The 24185-nt window shown below is 36.0% G+C and overlaps 1 protein-coding gene across 3 annotated transcripts in view; it reads left to right on the forward strand.

Annotated features, from left to right (window-relative positions):
• LOC112297574 (E3 SUMO-protein ligase RanBP2) overlaps positions 1-24185 on the forward strand; it is a 103116-nt gene that overhangs the window by 31995 nt on the left and 46936 nt on the right. For 2 of the 3 annotated variants that reach the window (XM_053920550.1, XM_024552359.3), the window contains exons 2-7: positions 10912-10979; positions 12771-12882; positions 13368-13520; positions 18977-19207; positions 19524-19669; positions 21373-21565. In XM_053920550.1, the coding sequence (XP_053776525.1) occupies positions 10912-10979; positions 12771-12882; positions 13368-13520; positions 18977-19207; positions 19524-19669; positions 21373-21565 (903 nt within the window). Of the gene's footprint in view, positions 1-10757; positions 10779-10911; positions 10980-12770; positions 12883-13367; positions 13521-18976; positions 19208-19523; positions 19670-21372; positions 21566-24185 lie in introns of those variants that run through there. The other variant, XM_053920549.2, reaches the window with a different exon arrangement.

The following is a 24185-nucleotide window of genomic DNA, read 5'->3' on the forward strand; positions in this document are numbered from 1 at the left end:
TTTTTTTTTTGCTTTGCCTTTCATTTCTGTAGGTTTCTATTGAGATAACCTCAAGCTTAGGGATTGTTTCCTAACCTGTGTCCAGTCTACTGATAAGCCCATCAAAAACATGCTTCATTTTTATTAAAAATGTTCCCAGTCTCTAGCATTTTTTTGGTTCTTTCATAGATTTTCCATGTTTCTTCTTACATTGCTCATCTGCTCTACTTATCTATTACAGTCTTCAGTTATTAATAAAAATTGTTTTAAATTTCTGGTCTCATACTTCTAACATCCCTGACATATAGTCTGGTTCTAATGCTTGCTCTGTCTCTTCAAACTGTAGTTTTTTGTCTTTCCTGTGCCTTGTTATTTTTTCTTAATAATCAGACATCATTACTGGGTGAAAAGAACAGTTGTAAATAGGACTTTGGTAATGTAGTAGAATTTATCTCAGTCTTGTCCACCTGAACCTCCCAACAATTGTCTTAAGTTTTTCTTCCCTGGTATGGGTTCTTGTGGAGGTTTCTGCTATAGTAAGATTTGATTCTCTGTAATTGCCCATTGTCTCTCCAATTTGGGGGAAAGTTAATGTCCTAACTTCTTTTATGGATCTAAGAAGAGTTGCTTCACGTTCCGTCGCCGGTTGGGGGCTGTGGCTGTTGGCTTCCTAAAGCCGAGGCTCAGGGCAGATGCTGAGAGGACACCTCAATCTTCTGGGTGCCATTTTCATCATTTCTGGGAGAGAGAGAGGAAGAGAGAGAAAGAAACAGTGATGCGAGAGAGAGTCATCGATTGGATGCCTCCCATACACGCCCAGACCAGCATCTTGTGAGCCAGGACCAGGAATCCAACCAGCAATCTAGAATAGGGGGAAGATGGCGGCAACATAGGTGGGAGCGGAGTCCACTTCCCCTCAACGCCAGGGAAATACCTAGCTGATCTGAGGAGCAGAGCGAACAGCCAACAGTATTCCAGCATATACGAAGATCAGAGACCAAAGATAGAGGACACTGAAAGATCTGACGGTGAGACAACAAAACCTGGAGTGCTGAAAAGACTAGAGATAGACCGTGTTAAACACATAAACGTCAGCTCAAGACCAGTGAGCACAGGAGAGTAAGGAGACAGCACCACCGAATCCCATTGGCATTCTACCATAGAAGTTCATATCATAAATCCAGGGAGTCAGAACAAAGCAATTTAAGACGCAGAGGCCAACAAGAAGAACCTCACAAACAATGGGAAGACAAAGAAACAATTCCCAAATGAAAGGAAAGGAGGAAGTCTCAGAAAGAATACTAACCGAAAGAGAGGCAAGTCAACTATCAGACACTGAGTTCAAAGCAATGGTCATCAGGAAACTCACTGAGCTCTCTGAGCTCAAAGAGAACTACCAGAAACTACAAGGAAACTACAATGAACTCACTGCAAACTATATCAACATGAAAAAGGAAATAGAAAATATCAACAAGAGCCAAGCGGAAATGAAGAATACAATTTCTGAATTGAAGAACACAGTAGAAGGAATTAAAAGCAGACTTGATGAAGCAGAGGATCGGATCAGCGAGCTGGAGGATAAAGTAGAAAAAAACACCCAGAAGGAGCAAGAAAAGGAAAAGAGGCTCAGAAAGAATGAAGAGGCAATAAGGGAAATGCAGGACAACATGAAACGTAACAATATCCGTATAATAGGAATACCAGAAGGAGAAGAAGAAGAGCAAGGGATAGAAAACCTGTTTGAAAAAGTAATGATGGAAAATTTCCCTAATCTGAGGAGAGAAAAAGTCACCCAAATCCAGGAAACACAGAGAGTCCCAAGCAAGAGGAACCCAAAGAGACCCACTGCAAGACACATCATAATTAAAATGGCAAATTTCCAAGACAAAGAGAGGATCTTAAAGGCAGCAAGGGAGAAAAAGGAAGTAAAATACAAGGGAGCCCCGATAAGGTTAGCAACTGACTTCTCAATGGAAACGCTCCAAGCCAGAAGAGAATGGCAAAAAATATTCCAAGTAATGAGAACCAGAGGCCTCCAACCAAGACTACTTTACCCAGCAAGGCTCTCAATCAAGATAGAAGACCAAATAAAGAGCTTCCCAGACAAAAGAAGTCTAAACGAATACAGCTCCACCAAACCAGCTCTGCAAGAGATGCTAAAGGGACTGCTTTAAGGAAAGGAAGGAAAAGAGAAAGACAGAGGAACACAGGTAGGAAATAATGGCAATGAATAACTACCTATCGATAATAACCTTAAATGTAAATGGATTAAATGCTCCAATCAAAAGACATAGAACAGCTGAATGGATAAGAAAACATGACCCACACATATGCTGCCTACAAGAAACCCATCTCAGGACAAAAGACTTACACAGACTGAAAGTGAAGGGCTGGAAACAAATTTTCCAAACAAACGGACAGGAAAAAAAAGCAGGGGTAGCAATACTCATATCAGACAAAATAGACTTCCAAAGAAGGGCCATAAAGAGAGACCCAGAAGGTCACTTCATAATACTCAAAGGAAGAATCCACCAAGAAGACATAAACATTGTAAATATATATGCACCCAACATAGGAGCACCCAAATACATAAAGAAAATATTGGAGGATTTCAAGAAAGATATTGACAGCAACACAATTATAGTAGGGGATTTTAACACCCCACTATCAAAAATGGACAGGACTTCCAAACAAAAGATCAACAAAGATATTGTGTCACTTAACAATACCTTAGAGGAAATGGACTTAACTGATATATACAGAGCTTTTCATCCCAAAGAAGCAAAATACACGTTCTTTTCAAGTGTCCATGGAACTTTTTCAAAGATAGACCACATGATAGGACACAAAGCAAGCCTCAACAAATTCAAGAAAATTGAAATCATATCAAGCATCTTCTCTGACCACAAGGGTCTGAAACTAGAAACCAACGCCAAGGGTAAAAACCCAAAACACTCAAAAGCATGGAGACTGAATAGCATGCTATTAAACAATGAATGGGTCAAGAACGAGATTAGGGAAGAAATCAAAAACTTCCTGGAAACAAATGAAAACGAACTCACAACAACCCAAAACCTATGGGACACAGCAAAGGCAGTCCTGAGAGGGAAGTTCATAGCAATACAGGCCTACCTTAAGAAGTTAGAAACAGTTCACACAAACAACCTAACCCTACGCCTACAAGAACTGGAGGAACAACAACAAAGACAGCCCAGAGCAAGCAGAAGGAAGGAAATAACCAAGATCAGAGCAGAACTAAATGACATAGAGACTAAAAGCACAATTGTAAGGATCAATGAATCCAGGAGCTGGTTCTTTGAAAAGATAAACAAAATCGACAAGCCTTTAAGTAGGCTCATCAAGAAAAAAAGAGAGAGGATCCAAATAAACAGAATTAGAAATGAAAGTGGAGAGATTACAACTGATACCACAGAAATACAAAGGATCGTAAGAAATTACTATGAAGACCTGTATGCTAAGAAATTTGAAAACCTAAATGAAATGGACACATTTCTAGAAAAATATAACCTTCCAAAACTGAATGAAGAAGAAGCAGAAAACCTGAACAGACCAATATCAGCAAAGGAAATTGAAGCAGTCATCAAGAAACTCCCATCACACAAAAGCCCTGGACCAGATGGTTTCACAGGAGATTTCTACAAAGCATTTAAGGAAGAACTAACCCCTATCCTTCACAGACTATTCGAAAAAATCCAAACTGATGGAAGACTCCCAAACTCTTTTTATGAAGCCAACATCATCCTAATCCCAAAACCAGATAAAGACACAACGAAGAAAGAAAACTTCAGGCCAATATCGCTGATGAACATAGACGCTAAAATTCTCAACAAAATATTAGCAAACCGCATCCAGCAATATATTAAAAAGATCATCCACCATGACCAAGTGGGATTCATCCCAGGGATGCAAGGATGGTACAATATTCGCAAATCAATAAACATAATACATCACATCAACAACAGCAAAGACAAAAATCACATGATCATATCAATAGATGCGGAAAAAGCGTTCGATAAGATACAGCACCCATTTCTGATAAAAACACTCAGCAAAGTGGGAATAAAGGGAGCAGTCCTCAACATAATTAAGGCCATATATGAGAGACCTACAGCCAACATCACACTCAATGGACAAAAACTTAGAGCTTTCCCACTAAGATCAGGAACTAGACAAGGATGCCCTCTCTCACCACTCCTATTCAACATAGTATTGGAAGTCCTAGCCACAGCAATCAGACAAGAAAAAGCAATAAAAGGCATCCAAATTGGAAAGGAGGAAATGAAACTGTCACTGTTTGCAGACGACATGATAGTGTACATGGAAAACCCTATAGACTCCACTCAAAAACTACTCGACCTAATAAATGAATTTGGCAAAACAGCTGGATACAGAGTCAATACCCAGAAATCAAAGGCATTCCTGTACACTAGCAACGAAACTGCAGAAACAGAAATCAGGAAAAAAATCCCATTCGATATAGCAACAAGAAAAATAAAGTACCTAGGAATAAACCTAACCAAGGAGGTAAAAGACCTGTACTCAGAAAACTACACAACACTGAAGAAAGAAATTAAGGAAGATACAAACAAATGGAAGCATGTACCATGTTCATGGATTGGAAGAATCAACATTATCAAAATGGCCATACTACCCAAAGCAATTTATAGATTCAATGCAATCCCTATTAGAGTACCCATGACATATTTCACAGATATAGAACAAACATTGCAGAAATTCATATGGAACCATAAACGACCTCGAATAGCTGCAGCAATTTTGAGAAAGAAAAACAAAGCAGGAGGGATCACAATACCTGATATCAAACTGTATTACAAGGCCACTGTAATCAAAACAGCCTGGTACTGGCATAAAAACAGGCACATAGACCAATGGAACAGAATAGAGAGCCCAGAAATAAACTCAAGTCTATACGATCAATTAATATTTGACAAAGGAGGCAGGAGCATAAAATGGAGCAAAAACAGCCTCTTCAACAGATGGTGTTGGGAGATCTGGACAGCTACGTGCAAAAAAATGAAACTCGATCACCAACTTACTCCATACACGAAAATAAACTCAAGATGGATAAAAGACTTAAATATAAGCCGTAACACCATAAAAGTCCTTGAGGAAAACATTGGCAGGAAAATCTCAGACATTCCACGCAGCAACATCCTCACAGACACATCCCCTAAAGCAAGGGACAGAAAGGAAAGAATAAACAAATGGGACCTCATCAAAATAAAAAGCTTCTGCATGGCTAAAGAAAACAGCACCAAATTACAAAGAGTACCAACAGTATGGGAAAACATATTTGCCAACGATACCTCAGACAAGGGCCTGATCTCCAAAATATATAAAGAACTCACTCGACTCCACTCCAGGAAGACAAACAACCCAATTAAAAAATGGGCAAAGGACTTGAACAGACACTTCTCCAAGGAAGACATACAGAGGGCCCAGAGACATATGAAAAGATGCTCAGCATCACTAGCCATCAGAGAGATGCAAATTAAAACCACAATGAGGTATCATCTCACACCAGTCAGAATGGCCAACATAAACAAATCCACAAACAAATGTTGGAGAGGATGCGGAGAAAAGGGAACCCTTGTGCACTGTTGGTGGGAATGCAGACTGGTGAGGCCACTGTGGAAAACAATATGGAATTTCCTCAGAAAACTAAAAATGGAAGTGCCCTTTGACCCAGTAATTCCGCTGCTGGGATTATACCCTAAGAACACTGAAACACCAATCCAAAAGAATCTGTGCACCCCAATGTTCATAGCAGCACAATTTACAATAGCCAAGTACTGGAAGCAACCTGAGTGCCCATCAGCAAACGAGTGGATCCAAAAACTATGGTATATTTACACAATGGAATTCTACGCAGCAGAGAGAAAGAAGGAGCTTATACCCTTTGCAACAGCATGGATGAAACTGGAGAGCATTATGCTAAGTGAAATAAGCCAGGAAGTGAGGGACAAGTACCATATGATCTCACCTTTAACTGGAACATAAGCAATAGAAGAAAAAAGCAAACAAAATATAACCAGAGACATTGAAGTTAAGAACAATCTAACAATAGCCAGGGCGGGGGTGGGGGGTGGGGGCGGGGATAGTGGGAAGAGGGTATTACAGGAACTACTATAAAGGACACATGGACAAAACCAAGGGGGAGGGTGGAGAGGGGGGAGGGAGGTGGGTTCACCTGGGGTGGGGTAGAGGGATGGGGAGAAAAGGCATACAACTGTAATTGCATAACAATAAAAAAAATTAAAAAAAAAAAAAAAAAAGAGGAGTTGCTTCTTTTTTTTTTTTTTTTTCCAGTTAATGTAGCTTTTTACTTGTAAGGATGGAGTGGTTACTTCTGAGCTCCTTCCATGCTGGACTGGAAACCAGATGTCAAGTCATTTCTAAAGGTTTTAAATATTTTTGTAATTAAATTGTGATTTGACAATATAAATAACCTTATTCCAGACTCAAAACTCTGTAAGTAGATGCAATTGATTTAAACAGTCATTCTGTTTACCTAGTGTCTTCCTATTAACTTGTGGGTTTTAAAAACTAATAGAAATAGTGTTTCTGTGGCTTTTTCTTGGGGAGAGGTGATGGTTATCTTGCCTCATTATTGGTAAAACTGGGGCCTTTGACAGTGAAACACCAGGCCCTGTCGTCATAAATTTTTTCTTTAAGGTATCTCATGACACTTGTTTTAGTTCTCATTCCTTTTAGTCTTATGATTATGAGTGCTTATTTCCCCCTTTTCTCTCCTTTATCTTCAACTTTTTCCTCTGCTGGCTTTATTTTCTTAGCTGGCTGTTTTTCCTTAGCCTGAAAACATGTCTGTGTTCTTGTTCATTCTGAGTAACTGTCCACATCCATATCCTATCATAGCTCTGTTTCTTCCCTCACTTTGTCAGTTAGGCCCCTTGAAAATTAGTTAGCAGTATTGGCTCCCTAATACAGGAAATAATGTGATATGCAGGCAGAAAAACAATTTCAACTTTCTTGTTTACTTTATGCCTTTCTATATTTTTAAGTTAAACTTTTTTAACCATCAGCCTGTATTTTATGAATAAAAAATAATCCCCTATATTCTTTTTTATTTTTAAAGATTTTATTTATTTACTTTTAGAGAGAGGGGAAGGGAAGGAGAAAGAAAGGGAGAGTAACATTGATCGACTGCCCCTTGCAACATCCCAGCCAGGGACCCCCTCTGTAACCCAGGCATGTGCCCAGACCAGGAATTGAACCAGGACCATCCCATATGTGGGACCACGCCAAACCCATTGAGACACACCAATCAGGGCATTATTTGTATATTCTTTGGAGAGGATTAGGAAGTATGGTAGGGGAAAGGGGTTTTATTAAGTTAAGATGCCATAACATAAAAGTTAGGTGGTATCCTAAGTAGTAGTCTACATAAATGGAGAAGAGATGGATTATTTAATAGATGCTGCTTGAAGAATTGACAGTTGTTTAATGATGTATTTAAAAAATAGGGCTCTAGCCTACATTATTTACCAAAATAAGTTTCAGACTTAACAGTAATTTTGGCAAAACTGAAAGAAAATATAAATATTTTATGTCTTTCAAATGAGAAAGACCTTTTTTATGTAATCTGATAAACAGTAAGATTACTACTGTATAAAAATCAAAGTCTTACTCACAGACACATATGTCAACTTAGGAAAACTAATAACCCCTCAAATATATGTCTGTGTGGTTAAGAACCATTAAAAATAAGGTAGACAATCTTTTCCCTCTTAAAATTGGGAATGGCTAAAGTATATTAATAGAGAACTTATACTATAAATATTTCATTGTGACTATTAAAATAGTCTTGTTAGAGAAATACTAGGTTGACTGAGTGATACCCTTCTGCCTATCAAATTAGCAATGATTGAAGAAATGGAAAAAAAATCAATTTTGAAGAATATATACTCTGACTTAGACATTCAAATACTGAGTAGGGAAGTAAGTTGATACAAACTTTATGGAGAATTGGTAATACAGCAAAAACTTCAAATTTTTATATTTTTGAACTAATGATTTAAATTTTAGAAATTTATCAATAAGGACATAATCAGTGGGTACACAAATTTACCTGTTTCAGTAAATATTGAATATGTATGACTATCATATAATATTCTTGGTTCCATGGTAGTTATCAAGCCACAGGGCCCCTACCCGAGTAGAGCCTATAGCTTTGAGGGATAGACAAACACTCATAAAAGCAATACAAATAATTATGACTTGTATAAATGCAATGAAGGAAATAAATAGGACTTCATGGTAAATAATGAAGGCATACCTCAGTCAGGGAAGGTAGTGGGGAAGCTGCTATCCAAAACCATCTGAAATGCCACCGTGCTGCTGTGTTGCCTTGTTAAAAGGATTCTTGGAAGCGTTTAGTCAGAACTTCAGATGTTGCTTTGACTTAGTTAATTGTTAGGCAAGCTCATGCACTAGTTCTTTGAACTGCATGCAGTTCTTCCTGTACTGAGCAGGACTATGAGAAAAATGATCCATTATCATTAGAGTAAAACCAACCTCTCTCAAAGGTCTAAACCCAGCTCTGTTAGTGTGTGAACGATCCAGTGATAGATAAATTCTTTTTCATGGTATCTTTTCTGATACCTTCTGCTTAAAACTTAAAAGATTTAAAGGACTGAGACCCCACTTTCAGGGTCTGTATTCCCACTGAAAAATCTAGATAAAGTGAATTTTTTCCTGTCTGCTTCACCGCAGTTTCTTTCTTTACCTTTCTTTAATTATGGTACCTGCCTTATACTTGTGACAGGTGTACTGGACCCAACTCTGCTTCCCCAAGATGTAGAGAGGAGATGAGAGGGAGGGAGTGGCACTAGGGACCTCCCACTTCACTTTGCCAAACTAGGGTCGTGCTCTATGAGGTCATCAATGTCATCTGAGTCTGCCAAAGTCAGTGCCGCCTTAGCTGTGTGGTTTCACTACAAAGTGAGAGTCTTTTTTGTTTATAGTTATTCATATCTCACATTAGATGATGAGGCATTTGTCTACCTTAAGAGAATCATAGTTAGTTTGCTGTTTATGTGTCTTTACCTCATTTCTTCAAGATGATATTGAGTGGACTTGGCAAAAATCACATCATATCACATCAGTACTCACTGTTTGCTTTTGTGTAAAGTCAGACTCCTCCAAGCCATTTCATCTGGAGAAACGCATTTCAAAGTGTAATAAAAGCTATGGGAGTATTTAAAAATTTAAGCAAAGGCATAGTGTGGTTTGTCTTATGTTTGAAAATGATACCCCTTTGGCAAATGAATTAGATGGGAGGAAAAGTATGCAGAGGGGAACAGGGAGGAATTAGCCTTTTCTGTAGTCTCAGGGAGAGATCATAGCAGGTTTGGATTTTACTAGTGTCAATACAGATATAGAAAAATGGATGGATTGAGATAATATAGAAGATAGGACTGACAGCTCATTTTGATATTTTGTACATGTTTAGTGATCAGGAGGGATGAGAGCCAAAGATATAATATTTGAGAGCCTACATACAGTCAGTAATCAAAGGTGAGATTCAGTGAATGTTCCAGATGGCATATCCTCCTGAGAGAGAAGATTTAGGACCAGTTCCTGGGGAAATAAGTGTGAGAAGAGCCTGTAAAGGAGTTGGAGAAGGAATGGCCACTAAGGGAAGAAGTCAAACTAAAGAAAGCAGTTTATCTTTGAAGTCATGAAAAGAGTGTTTCAAGAAGATGGATGTGATTTAAGAGTAATTTTGGGCAGGCTTTATAAGAAGGAAAGTTTGAAACATAGTAAACAGTGGGGATTAGTTCAATTAATTGTAGTCCATTTGCTGCCTCATCTTCTCTAGATAACCATTTTATTCAGGTTTCTGATCAAATATTCCCTTAATGAGACCTTTCCTGACAGACAGCCCTGCCTCTCTCTCTTTCTCTCTTTTTATTTTAAATTGATTTTAGAGAGAAAGAGGAGAATGGGGAAAGGAACATTGATTTGTTATTCTTCTTATTTATGCATTTATTAGTTCATTTTTAAAAATTTTTATTTACTCATTTTTTGAGAGAGGGAAAGGGAGGGAGGGAAACATATGTGTGAGAGAGAAACATCAATCAGTTGCCTCTCACACACCCCTAACCTGGGATAGCCTGCAACCAGGCATGTGTCCTGATCAGGAATTAAACCGGTGACCTTTGGTTTGTAGTATTTGACACCCATCCCACTGAGTCACACCAGTCAGGGCTCACTTAGTATCTGATTTCTTTTCTGTGTCTTTGTATAGTTTTCAAAAATAAGATGTTTGATGGCTGTGTACTCTTATCACATGTGTATAACATCTCATTGTGTCCCAGCATTCTGGACTTTGGAGCTTATGGAAATAAAAGAGCCAGGTTGTGGACTTGGCTTATTACCAGAATTCAGTTTTTATGTCTGCCTTTTTAATTCCTTGAGTATAAAGTACTGATCTGTAAAGAGAATAGTGCCTGGATCAGTGCCATAGTAGGTCTGAAGATCCTGCTTATTCTTTCCCATAAAAGCTTTCAGGTGGTAGAAAAGAGGTTTCTGGTATCCAACTCCCTTCATGAAAAGTACCTGTTTACTTCTGTGAAAAGTGAGTTGGCACCACATGATTTCTAAGCTTTTTGTTGACATAAATTCTTAATCTCTGAGGTCGTCTGATATTGCTATACTTAAATTTGTTTTGTTTTATAGTGAAAATTATAAAACCATGGAATCATGGCTTTTAGAACATGCATGCATTTTTACAGGTAATTTCTTTGACCTTTTAAGTGAACAAAGATAAAATATATTAATATTAACCTCATTAGGACAGATTTTTAGTTCTTGTGAAACTTTCAAAATTCAAAATTTGAAAAATAAAGTACTTTTAATGTTTTTTAGAAGTCAATGAAAGGATTCTATTTTGCAAAGCTGTACTATGAAGCTAAAGAATACGATCTTGCTAAAAAGTAAGTATTGAATGTAAACATGTTTTAGTTTTCTAAAATCAATTCCTTTACATTATGTAATGTTCTTCATTGAAATGGGTAAAAAAACCAGTTTTTTTGCAGTTATTTCTAAGCATGTCCTGGAAATAAGAATTCATCACTAAGACTGATGTTAAGTTCTAGCCTAGGTTCCATGGAGATTAAGCCTAGAATGAGGATTTTCTGTATGCCTTCCTAAGGCAAGAAACTGTTTGGCTTAAAACACTTTTTCTAAAGATTGTCCTGTGCTAGAGTAAAAGATAGCCCAGCTTATATCTTAATTTCTTCCTGATAACATACCTGGTATTATGCATTAATCAGCTGGAAAATAGTAATGAATATAAAATTAAACTGATTTCTCGGCAAGAGAATAGCTAGTATAAATGATTTTTAATTGACTCAGTGGGTGACAGTGAGGCTTTGTTGTCCCACTGTTGGGCCTCAAGGGTCGGTGATCTGATTTCCTGATTTGGAGTGACTTAGGAGCAGGAAATGAGGAGGGAGACAGGCTATTAAAGGCATTGGTGGGAAGATGGAAATGCTGATAAAGAAAAGGAGAACACCTTTAATTAATATGAGCCTTGTGGCTGTTAACTCTGCGTCCTTATTAATGTGACACTTCTTCCTTCAGTGTTGGTCTGTGGTCTAATTTCTCTTACAGGTCACTCACTGAGGTGCTTGCTTATTTTTAGTTGCTACTTGATTTAACAAAAGAAAATTCCCTGCATTTGGTATTGTGTTTATTTTAGCTGTTATTAGATATTGTTTTCTTGTTTAAAAGGTAAACACATTCTCTTAGTTGTTTGGGAAATTGTTTATCTTTATTTAGTATTTTGTATTATGATGACCTAAAAATATTTACTGCCATTACTTTTTAATTTCTATGCAAACTCTTTTGTGCTTTACCAAAATGTAATCAGGAAGAAAAAGTGACTTATGTATTTATTTCTTATATGTGGGTAGCACTGGAAAAGATGCTTAGTAAATGTGGCATTTAGTGGTAATAGTTTGTTGTCATACACAATAGTTCATGTGTATTACCCATTTGTTTCTATGGGTACTTTCAGTTATCTTCATATTCTTGTTTAAATAGTGGTAGACAGTAATTACGTTGGGGGGACTCCCCCCAAAACCAGAATTATTTTCTGTAAGGCGGGACCCTTTTAGTACAGGCTTCTCCCCACTAGGTGAGTGTTCTAGGAACCCATCTGTATCAGTGTACTACCTGGTGGTGGTGTGAGAGACTGTGTTAGGTTTCAGTGGATTTTTTTTAAAGAATCAGTGTATTTGCCCATTTCATGATGGATGATTTACCAGCTCACCTGCCCACATCACACTGAGGGTTCAGCTGTTTGACCCAAAATGGCATGACCCCCATACCCCATCTTCCTCATTCACCTTGTTTTGTTTCCCTGGTTGAAAAAAGTCCTCAAAGGGAAACGTTTTGCCATGTGGTAGAGGTAAAACAAAAAACTGCAGAAACACTTAAAAGGCTTCAAAATCGAGGAGTTCAAAAACTGTTTCAAGCAGTGGAAAACAAGGTCTCAATAGGTGTATTGCATCAACTGCAGAGTACTTTGAAGGTGACTGAAGTTTAAATATGTAAGAATAAAATGCACAACCTTTTATAAATAAGTTACATTTTGGGGGGGTTTGCCTTCGTTAATGAGTTGAGTAGTTGCTTTGGTTTAAGATGTACTCCAGTTATTTAAATATAGTTCTTAATGTGATTATTTAAAGATTACTTACTTTTATATTATTATTTTAAAACAGATACATATCTACATACATTAATGTGCAAGAAAGGGATCCCAAAGCTCACAAGTTTCTTGGTCTTCTTTATGAAGTGGAGGAAAACATAGACAAGGCGGTTGAATGTTATAAGGTAAACTATAAGATTAAAATTTAGGCTCTGCACAACCAAACACACAATACCCAGAGTAATTTATGTAATAAATAATTCAAGTATGTATTATGGACATCATGAAAATAAGCGTCAGTATCACAGTACCACTGAGTGACACAGTTTGGAACTTATTTTAAATTATTTGGCCCAAAGTACACAATAATTTATAATTAAGAGATTAGCGCTTTTAAAAGAAGAGTAACACAAATTTTAAGTCTGACATGGTCAGAAATGCTGTTCTTACGTGTGTGGTTTTCTTTCTTTTTTTTTCCCCCTGGCATTTTACTTAATAAAAACATAATTTTTATTCAATTAATCTTAAAATTATTTTAAGATACTTTATGTTTAATTTTAACAACTTTGAAATAGCATGTTATTTAGGGATCAAGTTTTTCATGTTTATATTATATAAGTGTATGTACTTCAGGCATCCTGTTAATTTATTATTTATTTTCTCATATCAGCGTTCAGTGGAATTAAACCCAACACAAAAAGATCTTGTGTTGAAGATTGCAGAATTGCTTTGTAAAAATGATATTACTGATGGACGAGCAAAATACTGGGTTGAAAGAGCAGCTAAACTTTTCCCAGGAAGTCCTGCAATTTATAAACTAAAGGTAAAATACTGAACAAAACACAGTAGAAGCAGGTGGGGAAAACTTAAGGCAACTATTTCTAATATTTGGAGTTTAAATGTTTTTTCAGTAGCAAACTTATTAAACCAGTGTAGGTGGGGAGTTGGTAGGTAATGGGCGAAGTTGGTCAAAAGATACAAACGTCTAGTTATTAGATAATTGCAATATACTGTATTGTATATTTGAAAGTTGATAAAGAGTAGATGTTAAAAGTTCTCATCACAGGAAAAACTAATTTGTAACTGAGGTGATGTTAACTAAACTTACTGTGGAAATCATTTTGCAGTATATTCATGTATCAAATTATGTTGTATGCCTTAATACAATGTCATATGTCAATAATATCTCATTGTTTTATGTATTGATTTGAGAGAGAGATGTTGGAGAGAGATGTTGTTCCATGTATTTATGCATTCATTGGTTGTTCTCATATGTGCTCTGACTTGAGATCAAACCTGCAACCTTGGCATAACGGGATGACGCTCCAGTAAACCGAGCCACCTGCCAGAGCTCTTTTTAAAATTTAATTTTTTTAATTTATTGATTTGAGAGAGAGAAAAGAAAGAGAGAAAGGAAGGAAGGGAGGGAGGCAGGGAGGAGGAGAGGAAGGAAGAAAGGGAGAGAAAGAAAGGCTATCTATAAAAAAGACGAAAGAATGGGAAGCCCTGGTCAGGTAGGTAGTTGGATAAATGTCATCTGGATGCACCAAGGTTGCAGGTTCTCATGGCACATACAGGAATCACCACTGAATGTATAAGTAAGTGAAAAACAAATTGATGGCGCTCTCTCTCTCCCTCTCCCTCTTCCTCTCTCTAAAATTAATTTAAAAATAAATAAAATAAAAAATGGCAAAGCAAAATTTTTTCTTTAAAGCTTTTCTGAGCATTTGCTATTGTTGTAGCCTATTATGGTTTACAAATGATACCTCATTTACCCTTATCTAATGATTAATATTCTAGGAATTTTATAGCTTTGTAAGCTGGATGGTGGAGCTAAGATTTATTTGTTTTCTAAAAAATATTTTATTTATTTATTTTTAGAGAGTGGGGAAGGGAGGGAGAAAGAGAGGGAGAGAAACATCAATGTGTGTGGTTCCCTCTTGAGTGTCCCCCACTGGACACCTGGCCTGCAACCCAGGCATGTGCCTGACTGGGAGTGGAACCAGTGACCTTTTGGTTCTCAGGCCAGCGCTCAGTCTGCTGAGCCACACCAGCCAGGGCTGGAGCTAAGATTTAAATTGAGCTATTTGATACATTTGTACTTCATTGGGTGAAAATTATCCATAGAATGAGAGTTTAGGGTTATTATGAAGGTTTTAGAGAACTGTTAGCTAAAAATGGAAAGGATTGTGTTATGGGATAGTGAGGTTTTCAGACAAAAAATTAAGTTTCTCTAGGATGTTACAGGTAATTACTCAAAGTGATAGAAGTTGTTGCTAGTATATTAACCCATTATGATTTTTACTCTTTACTGAGTAAAATATACAGGTTTATTACTAAGTAACTCTTTTGGACACTGTCTTTCCTAATGTGCTAGGTAAATGAAATTTTTATTTATTTATTATTTAGTTTTTTAAAGATTTTATTTATTTATTTTTAGAGAGAGGAAGGGAGGGAGAAAGAAGGGGAGAGAAACAATGTGTGGTTGCGTCTCATGCACCCCCAACTGGGAACCTGGCCTGCAACCCAGGCATGTGCCCTGACTGGGAATCAAACTGGCGACCCTTTGGTTCACAGGTCAGAGCTCAATCCACTGAGCCACACCAGCCAGGGCAGTAAATGGAATTTTAAATGTATATTGTTTTTAACAAATTTCTGCCTCCATTATACAGGTTTCTGAGAATTTTTTAAACTTTTTATTTTGAGGTAATTATAGATTTTTCATAGGAAGTTGCAAAGATTGTACAGAGAGGTCCTGTGTATACTTCATCCAACTTTCCCCAGTGGTTATATCGTGTGTAACAATAGTATAATATCCGAACCAGGACAGCTGTAGTCAAGATACAAACCTATTCTATCACCACAAAGATCTCACTTACGCTACCACCTTTGATAGTAATACCCACGCACTCCCTCCTTCCTATCATCCTTAATCTCTGGCAGTCCTGATTTGTTCTCCATCTTTTTTAAAAAATCCTTGCCCAAGAATGTGTTTATTGATTTTAGAGAGACAGAGAAACATCAATTAATTGGTTGCCTACTGCATGTGCCCTGACTGGGGATTGAACCTGCAACCTAGGTATCTGCCCTGACCGGGAATCAAACCCACAACCTTTTGATGCACGGGACAACACTCCAACCAACCAAGCCACTGGACCGGGGCTGTTCTCCATATTTATAATTTTGTAATTTCAGCCTCACATGAGGTTGGCTTTTTCTTATTCAGCATAATGCCCTTGAGATCCACCTAAGTTGTGTGTACCAATAGTTTCTTTTATTGCTAAGTAGTATTATGTGGTATGTATGGGATGTGTTCTGCAGTTTATTTACTTTTGAGGGATATTTTGGTTGTTTCCTGTTTTTGGCTATTACAAATCTGTTATGAACAATTGTGCACAGATTTAAAATCTAATTATTTTTTAAATCTGTATAAATAAATATTAGTAACATTAAGTTTTTTTGTTGAGAAGCAGCTGGGTTTTAAATACTCATCTAAAATGTTAGATCTAAGTATATAGATTTCTCTACCTTACTATCTTTGTGTTATACCTCAAACATAACACTCTAATTGGCCATGACAATTCAGTGCATTTGGTGACAGTGACATTAGGGAACATAAATAGGGTTGGCCAAAAAGTTCTTTTTTTTTTTTTTCTGTAAGTTAGCTCTGGTAGCACTTAGTTGTCTTTACCTTCATTTGAAACAGTTTTGTTAGATGGTATTGTTATAGCCGTCATATCAGTGTGCATTTAAAAAAATACTTATCAAATTGATGAGTTTTTGTATAGCCATTTTAATACTGAAGATGGAAGAACATAAGCAACATGTTTGGTATATTATGCTTTATTATTTCAAGAAAGGTAAAAATGCAACTGAAATATAAATAAAAAAAGATTTCTGCAGTGTATGGAGAAGGTGCTGTGACTGATTGAATGTGTCAAAAGTGATTTGTGAAGTTTCGTGCTGGAGATTTCTTGCTGGATGATGCTCCATGGTCGGGTAGACCAGTTGAAGTTGATAGTGATCAAATCAAGACATTAATTGCGAGTAATCAACATTCTACCACCTGGGAGATAGCTAACATATTCAAAATACCCAAATCAATAACATTGGTGAAAATAAAATGTGTCTTTTATTTTATGGAAAAAAACCATATGGACTTTTTGGCTAACCCAGTATAATCGTAAAAGGGTTATTTTTCTGGCATTGTAACAAAGTTAGAGAGGTGCTTCTGAAGCATTCTGATTTCCTTTTATAACTCTTTAAAGATGTTGTTTAAAGCTAAAACTTTCTTGTATGTAACTGTGTAGCAAAGTAATTCTGTTTTTTAAAATTTAATGCTTAAGGGATGTAGTCTTTGTCATTTATTTAATGAATGATAATATTATTGATACGAGATCTTGAGTATGCAAGTAGAATTTTTGAAAAGCATTCATGATGGTGTTGATCTTTTACTTACTTATTTTTAAACATACAATCAAAGCCTAGGGCTTTTTGCAAGTATAGAAAGGTCAAGTTTAAGTTTATAGGAATGATCCAGAAAAAGTAGAACCATGGGAAAGGAGAGAGGGCAATGAAAACAAGTTTTAATTGGAGAGCTTGGTCTTTGCTAGGCGAAGGGAGCAGGGAGAAGGTAAGTATAAGTAGATATGGCAGAGTGGAATTTATATATGATAGACTTAGTTTTCTCAGTGAAAGATAAATTGTGATCATAAGTTGAAAGAGGGTTGAAGGAAAGTAGGAAATTTGAGGAAAGAGGAGGAGTTTGAAGTGACATTTTCAGATAATGAAGAAAGTAAGTCTTTTAGAGGTAAAGTAGTATTTTTGTTCTAGGCATTACCATTTTAGAAGTTTGAGATTATGAATAAATCTTTTAGCTTGTTTGTGATTTCCCAAATTTCCAAGTGCCATACCCTTAATTGTACAGCTGTTATTGTATAGATACAGAGAAAACAGATGGTAGGGTTCTTCTAAGGAATCATAGATGGAATTAATTGAGGGGATGTGTAAGAAGCACATAGTAATTGTGGGTATTAGGGATTATAGCTTAACAGAAAAGGAGCGTGTGTGTGTGCTTTATGGAAAATTAAAACTTGGGCCCTGACCCGTTTGGCTCAGTTTGTTGGGCATCACTCCACAAAGTGAAAGGTCGCTGGTTTGATTCGCATTCAAGGCTCATGCCTGGGTTGCACGTCTTGTCCCCAGTCGAGATGTGTGTGAGAGGCAACCGATTGATATTTCTCTCTTACATCAATGTTTCTCTTCTTCTCTTTCTCCCTCCCTTCCATTTTCTCTAAAAATAAATAAAATCTTAAAAAAATAAAATTAAAACTTGGTGATGTCAGTGTATTGAATGGAGCTGTTCATGTAGTAGATGCAAATAAATATATGTGGCATTGAGAGTATGTGAGCCCCCAGTGAGGTGCAAGAGTAAGAGAGGTTTGGTGGTCTGAGTGGCATGACAAAACACATCTTTTGAAGACCTTTGTCAATGTCAAATGGATGGCTGAGGCTGGAGTTGTAGAACAGTGCCAATGGAGATGAGGTAATTAAGGAACTGAGTAGCCAGGGAATTACATACTTTGTACTTTTTCAGTTGATAATAGCAGTGACAGTTAAGGATGAAGGAGGAATGTTCTATTCCAGTTGCTAATGAGGAGGAAGGGATAGAGTATCTGGATAGCATGTCCTTTGGAGAGCAGGGTTATAAACAGGTGTGGGAAGATAGTATTTGAAAATGACATTAGGAGTGAGTAGGTCACAAACCCCACTCCTCTACTTTTATGTAGATTAGCAAAGAAAAATTTACCATGGCAGAGAAGTGATGGGGGCTATCTCAAGTTATACTCCATTCAGTAAGACCTGAGGGTGAAGACACTGAGAAGATAGTGGGAGCTCCAATATAAGAGTGTAGTGGGTAAGTGATTGTGTCAGATTTAGGGAGAGCCACAGCAGTTTAAGGATAAGGACCCTGTGGTGTGAGTATTAATGGGAAGTCTAGGCTTGTGGTGGTGACTTGGGTATACAAGGATGTGGGGTAGTAGTCCTTACAGTCTCTGAGGTGGTATGGGCAACCACTGCTACTATCTAATCTTAGATGTTTCCACATAAATTTCTTGAGGTTTAGCTTCAACTCTCTGAACGGGCTAATGCAGCATGTAGGACAGTATTTCTATGGTGGTAATTTACTATGATGGAATGGTTGGTACTCATAGGAACCATAATGTGTTTAAAATTCTACAGGCATTTTTCTAAATTAATGATTTTTTAAAAAAACAGGAACAGCTTTTAGACTGTAAAGGTGAAGATGGATGGAATAAACTTTTTGACTTGATTCAGTCAGAACTTTATGCAAGACCTGATGATGTCTATGTGAACATTCGACTAGTAGAGCTGTATCGTTCAAATGAAAGATTGAAGGACGCTGTGGCTCACTGCCATGAGGCAGAGAGAAACATAGCTTTGCGTTCAAGTTTAGAATGGAATTCGTGTGTTGTACAGACCCTTAAGGTAGGTAAAAACTGTTGCATCTCTATACTTCTCTATAAATAATTACCATATACCCCTTTATATTTAGGCACTACCCCCAAGACTTAAGTTTCTTTTATTTATGTACAGCAACTCTGAAATGAAATTTTTATTAGGTTGATTACAATTTATAATTTGAGGGATACATTTGACATATGTATACTTGGTGTTTTTAGAGGCTGATATAAAAAAAGGATTTTACAAATATAGGAAAGGTCAAAGGAGTTTGTAGGCATAAACTGATACATTTTGTAACACTTGACAAGTCTATTAACTTATTATTCTTTCTGAAAAATAGGAATATCTGGAATCTTTACAGTGTTTGGAGTCTGATAAAAGTAACTGGCAAGCAACCAATAAAGACTTACTTCTGGCCTATGCTAACCTTATGCATCTTACACTCTCCACTAGAGACATGCAAGAAAGCAGAGAATTATTGGAAAGGTATGTGGACTTCAGGAGAGTACTTCATTGTAAATTACAGATTTTCTTTTTGTAGTAATTCAGTTCATTGGTCTAAACATCTTAACTGCATCATTTTATATTGTACCCATGGGTAATAGCTAATACAGTAAATCACTTGGAAGGAATCAAATTGTGTGGGGATATTATAATTGGTTTTGTATGACTTTGATTTTTAGAGAACTATATAATTATTTAGACTCAATTAAATTATTGTTAATATTTAGTTTTGACATGCTTTATAGTCAAGACTGAAAATTAATGTTCTATTATTCCATATTTTATTTCCAAAAATGATGTAATCTTGAGAGAAAGTCGGAGAATAAACTTCCTTCGTCAGATGTGACTAGTATTTCAGAAAACAGTGTTTTAGCTTAGAAACAAGATAACTAAAAATGTAACGTGTGACTTTTCTGTTTTCCTAAATTTTGATTTTGAGCACAATTGAAAATAAACATCATTTGGATTTGTATAAAAATATTAGTTTAGAGCAGAGTTTGAATAGGGCCTGTGGGTCAAATATGGATCATTGTCTGATTTTGTAAATAAAGTTTCATTGGAATACATCCAGGCCTTATGTTTATGTGTTATTTGTGACTACTGATACTACAGTGGTGTTGAACAGTTGTGACAGAGATTGTACGCCTGTAAAGCCAAATGAGTTTGTGGCCTTTTATAGAAAAAGTTTGCCAGTCCCTGGTTTAGACTATTCATTTATTTGGAAAGTAATTCTTGTTTCCCATCTTTCATTTAGAAAGAAGTTCTTTCCACTGGGGTGTAGGGAGATAGGTAGTTTTCTTGATGTACCTAGCGTTCTAAGATGGTACTGTAAGGGTAGTGTCCAAAAACACTAATTTGCATTTTTAGATTATTTTGGGGACCATTTAGGAAGTTTTCTTTATTATGGCTTGTATACTCAGAAATTTTTGCTCATGTGAGAAAATGCGGGTAAAAATGTAGTACTACAAAAATAATTTTAACTTCATGGATCCCCCAAGGGGTCTTGAGAACCTCTAGGGGTTTCTGGAACTGACTTACTGGAAGAAATATCTATTGCTCAAATTTCCTATTAAAATCTGCTTTACCATCATACTTTACATTTTTATTAAGTGCGTTAGCTTTTCTTACAAAATGAAGATTCTGAGGGCCATTTGGGTTTACAAACACTAATTAGTACATAGATTACAAATAATAGTGGGAAATACAATTTATTTAACTCTAGTTATCTGTATGGTAAGAAGAGCAATTATGGTATTGACAACTGAAATATCTTACCAATTGTTTACTTGTAATTTGAATAAAGCATATCTGACTTGAGAAATTTCAACTTTGCATTAAATAATGGAACCATATTATTGAGAAGAAACTAGAAAACATATTAGTTTCATAGTTTTATTCTGGTATATTATGAAACATACCATAATCAGTAAAAAGATTTGTGTCTTTTCTATGATTGGAGGGCATGAACTAACTTTTGTAATAAGACATCATTTTAGAGGTTAAGCTTGAAGTATAGGGCATATGTGGAATAAAAATAAGTACTAGATGATTCATAATTTATAAAATAGAAAAGAATATGGGTCATTTAGGAGTTTAAATATGGAAGATGAAGCTTGAAATAAACTTTATTTTGAGTTACTACAATGCAACAAATTTAATACCTGTTTAATATTTTAATATTACAGTTTTGATAGTGTTCTTCAGTCTGTGAAATCTTGTGTGGGTGAAAATGATGAACTCTCAGCTATTTTCTTAGAAATAAAAGGACACTTCTACATGCATGCTGGTTCTCTGCTTTTGAAGATGGGTCAGCATAGTGATGTGCAATGGCGAGCTCTTTCTGAGTTGGCTGCATTGTGCTATCTCATAGCATTTCAGGTAAGCCTTTTCCAGTTTTGGGTACAATTAACATTTCACTGAGACTGTTGTATTTCACATGGAAGTGCATTCTAGTATATAATGAAACTGTGAATGAACCTATAGAATTAAAATGGAAATGAAATAGTTAATTCGGTGAAAAATAACAAAGATTTAAAACATTGGTGAGGCTGGTGAAACAGGTGCATTAATGTACTGTTGGTGGCAATCTACATTGCTGTGATTTATTGGGAGACCAGTTTAAAGAGTTTAATCTTTTTACTGTGCCATTTCTGGGAATCAGTAATAAGGAAATAGTCTCAAATATGGATAAAACTTGAATAAAGATATGCATAACTTGGACAATAATCCTAAGTAAATTTTGGGGTATGGTTATATAAACTATGATAGAAGAATGTGTTTACCTCAAGGATTTTAACATGTTAAATGAAAAACATATATAATATGTATATTACAATGAGAATATATTATATATAAAATACAGCAGTGTATTTATTCATCTTCGGAAAAAACTTTGTCTTGTACATAGAATATGACATGAAGGAAATATGTCAAATTGTTAACCATTGTTTTCAGGTGATGAGATGCTGGCTGTTCTCCATTTCCCAATCCATCTTTTCAGTTTTAGGGTTTTCCTTAGTGAGTTTGCATTAATTCCAAAATGGAAAGAAGCACTATGTCAAAAAAAATGCATTGAGCTCAGCTTATAAAAATTGTTAGCTTTGAAGAGTGATCTTTTGCTTGATGGAAAGTGGAGTGTTCACTGTATAGTTACTATTAAAGGAGGCCTCTCCCTGTAGTTCATATCATACAGATCTTTGAACAAACACTATTGATATTCATTCCACCGTGTTAAGTGCTACTATTCGCTCTGCAGCAGCATTTAAATTCATAAGGAATATATTTACAGTGAAAGTTAATGAAGTTAATGAAGTTTGCTAATTTATATAAGTACTAAAAGGCTGTTACAGTTAATATTTTTATAGATTCTCAAGTAGTTGACAGTTTTCATATTTTTAATTGAAACTAAAATCTGTTAAAGTTTTTTAATATATATTTTGTAGAGTTAAGACACACAGTCAACTGTTTTAATCGTTGACCTTTTTAAATAGTAAAAACTAAATTTCTCTCTTAACCTATTCACTCAAGTCCCCTTTCCTAGGAGACAGCCACTATTAACAGTTTGTTGGGTATTCAGAATTTTTTCTGCACATGCAGGCATATAATATTCCCTTCCTCCATTTTTAAAAATTGTTTTGCCTCTGTGGAGATAGGCTTTATTTACTGTTGAAAACCTTACTTTTTCCCAGTGGTTTTTCATTGCTCTATTTTAGTACATAGATATTTACCTCATTCTCTCTCTTTTTTACCTACCATGTGTTTCCATTGAATGTAATGGAAAGAAGCCTGTTAGGTACTTGGATTTTACATTAGCATTTGTTGTAGAGCTTAATTATCAAGTTACAAGTGTATAAGGGAAGGGTGGACTAGCATAGGGGTCCTCACAGAATCATATCAGGCTAATTTCTTTAATGGCAGGGTTTTCAGACTCTTGATTAAAGGAGAGCTACGGTTTTAGTAAGCATATCTGCATTTCAGTGAGGCATCACACAAAATCTGTCTTGAAACCTTTTATTAAGATGAGGAAATTGTGACTTGAGATAGTGTGTCTAAGTAAATTTATAATAACAGGTCACAAATGATAGCTGTTGAATACTTTTGTAAAAGAAGCTAGGTTTATGAGTTTTGTGCTCTTCAACAGTTGTAGATGACAAAGTTTGGCATCATGTTTAGAAAACTTGTGGTTGAGAGTACTGTGAAAATTTCTACCTCTGTTAGTCATTTATTTCTTTTCCCTGAAGGAACTAATGTTAGTAATTTGTGGAAAGTTTTCAAGAAATTTTTTATACATGGACAAGCACACACACAACACATATATTCCCACTCCCCTTAAAAAGTATAGATAGAAAACATTCTGTACATTCCATCCATTTTGCTTTATGAAATATATCTTGATGATGCTCCCATATCAATATAAAAAGCATAGCATGACTAATGCATCCTCATTTGTTTTGATGGTTGCATATTACTCTATTCTTTGGGTATACTGTAGTTTTTTGAGGTGGGGAATGTTTAATCCAGGGCCCTAAAACCAAGACATTATGTTACTTTTGCTTTTTTGCTATGCTACTTCAAATAATTCTATAGTGACTAACCTGTGCCATTTCACATGTGAAAATTTAAAGGTAGAATAAACTTCTGAAAAAAAAATTGCAAGATCAAAGTATCTATGCATTTATAATTTATAGAGCTATTGCCAAAATTCTGACATCACAGAGGTGTGTACCAAATTACACTCCAACTACAAATTAAGAAAGTCATTAGAAATTAACAGCAGTTACCCCAGCTATACTTACATGGTTACTTGTAGGATCCCTCCAGTCATCGCAGTGATGGACATTAACTACATTTCAAGCTAGCCCTTTGCATTTTTGGATAATTTGGTTTTTGGTGATTACTTATATGGAGTAAAAATGTTTTTTAAGATGATACCCATTGGTGTTTTTTCTTTTGATGCTATTAAAAAAATCTAGCCCTTGTTTCACAAAGCAATTTTTGT

The sequence above is a fragment of the Desmodus rotundus genome, chromosome 3 (assembly GCF_022682495.2).
Source record: "Desmodus rotundus isolate HL8 chromosome 3, HLdesRot8A.1, whole genome shotgun sequence".
Classification (NCBI taxonomy): domain Eukaryota; kingdom Metazoa; phylum Chordata; class Mammalia; order Chiroptera; family Phyllostomidae; genus Desmodus; species Desmodus rotundus.